The following is a 1,726-nucleotide window of genomic DNA, read 5'->3' as shown; positions in this document are numbered from 1 at the left end:
CAGGGTGTGCGGTGTGGAGGCGGCCAAGCGGTGCTCTCGCTGCCGGAACGAGTGGTACTGCACGCGGTAAGGGAGCCCTGCCACCCCACTGTGTCCCCTGCAGCCCCCCAGTTGCCCCCCTGCTCCCCAGAGCACCACACACCTCGACGGAGGATGCTGTGAAAGGGCCAAGGGAAGCCAGGGGTCCTACCGCTGCTCAGCACTGCTGGCTCTCCGTTTGCCACGTACCTCTAAGTCTTGTGGTGGGGCTGATGGGCCGAGACGCTGGCGGAGGAGATGCTGGTGAGTGTTGTGTCGCTGCTGCCAGGTGCTGAGCTGCCTGTCCCTGTGCCTGCCAGCCCACACTGACAGTGGCGACGGGCTGGGTTTCCCATGGTGATACTGTCTCCCTCCCCTGCACCTTGGTGGGGCAGGAGTGGGGAGAAAAGCGCCCGTGGCTCTTTGGGTGCGGGTGATGGGCTGGGACGTGGCAGCTGGGACGGTGGCAGTAAATTAAATCTTCTCTGGTCCTGAACCATATGGCAAGGCCTGGCGTTAAACCGTCTTAGCCCCCGGAACTGGGGGCCACATCCACCTCCCTGTTAAGCTAATGCTTGGCCATGCCAGATCCCCCCCAGTGCCTGGAGGAATACGGTGCTGGGGTTTGTCTTTGTCACCGGTTCACTCCCGGGATGGACGTGGCCCCCCTGCGTCCCCGCTCGAACTGCCCCGCTTCGCAGCAGAGCCCCTGAGCGGCGGCCTTCCCCTCCCCAGGGCGTGCCAGGTCCAGCACTGGCAGAAGCACAAGGCTGCCTGCAACCTGATGGCCAGGGCGCCGAGGAGAGCGGACGACCCGTAAGAGACGTGGTGACTGGCATCTGGCCCGCGGCTCGGCGAGGCAGAGGTTACCCCGGCGTGCAGCCCGGCAACTGGAGAGGAGAAGCCGGCAAAGGGCCCTTCTCCCTGCTCCCAGCCCCGGGCAGCACGGGCCGGGCTCGTCCTTTCTGACCTCCCTGCCTCGCAGCCTTCTCCAATAAACCTCCTCGTGCATCCCACTGCTGCTCGGCTCCTGCTTTTTTTCCTCCTAGCTGAAGGTGCTAAACTGCCTCCTCCCCTCCCTTGCGCCTAGAGAGAGGGGACTGTGTCTGTTTTTCCCCTCTGCAACAACAGAAATCCTAGAGAACCCAAAAAAAGCGCCGATAAGGTTGTGGTTACCAGAAGGGCCAAGGCCTCTGCGGCCGAGGCGCATGAGCTGGGGGAGGGAAGGGGGTGAGAAGGCCTCAGTGGTGCCTTATCTTTCGGCAGCCGTCGTTAGAGCAGCGGGAGGAAGGCAGAGGATGTGGTTAGCAGGAGCACCTCGCTGTGAGAAAGCAGATGAGTTTCTCGGGTGTTCGTCATCTGCCATCTTGCAAGGACGATTCCCCCCCCTTCCTCTCAGTTGATGTGACACTAGCACCAAGGGCTTGGCCCCCTGCCCACCCGCATCTCTCCGCAGGGTTCACTGCTGGCCTGCTGCGCCTTGGGGTGAATCCCCACCTCTCCCTGGCCAGCAGCCGCTGCCGAAGGGCTGGAGGCTTTGTCTGAGCACGGCTGGGAAAGGTTGGCGGTGCCGGCACCGCCGTGCATCTCCTGTTCTGATGGGGTGCCTGAGATCCCCCCCACGCACACACACACCCCAAAACAGGCTTTGCACCAGCGCTGCTGCTGCAGGAGCCGTGACAGCAGGCAGGAAACCATCTCGGGCCCG

The 1,726-nt window shown here is 63.4% G+C and overlaps 2 protein-coding genes across 2 annotated transcripts in view; both read left to right on the top strand.

The window, feature by feature from the left end:
• Positions 1 to 970, top strand: part of ZMYND10 (zinc finger, MYND-type containing 10) — a gene marked incomplete at its 5' end in the record, with an annotated part of 10,442 nt that extends 9,472 nt beyond the window's left edge. Inside the window, 2 exons of the mRNA XM_009321860.1 lie at positions 1 to 66; positions 754 to 970. Coding sequence (XP_009320135.1) covers positions 1 to 66; positions 754 to 838 — 151 coding nt within the window. The remainder of the gene's footprint in view (positions 67 to 753) is intronic.
• A 346-nt stretch (positions 971 to 1,316) lies between these two features.
• TUSC2 (tumor suppressor candidate 2) overlaps positions 1,317 to 1,726 on the top strand; it is a 9,096-nt gene continuing 8,686 nt past the window's right edge. Inside the window, exon 1 of the mRNA XM_009321859.1 lies at positions 1,317 to 1,321. Coding sequence (XP_009320134.1) covers positions 1,317 to 1,321 — 5 coding nt within the window. The remainder of the gene's footprint in view (positions 1,322 to 1,726) is intronic.

The sequence above is a fragment of the Pygoscelis adeliae genome, unplaced genomic scaffold, assembly GCF_000699105.1.
Source record: "Pygoscelis adeliae isolate BGI_AS28 unplaced genomic scaffold, ASM69910v1 Scaffold94, whole genome shotgun sequence".
Taxonomy (NCBI): Eukaryota; Metazoa; Chordata; class Aves; order Sphenisciformes; family Spheniscidae; genus Pygoscelis; species Pygoscelis adeliae.
Note: the sequence above shows the minus strand (reverse complement) of the source record. Positions and strands in the feature narration are given on the sequence as shown.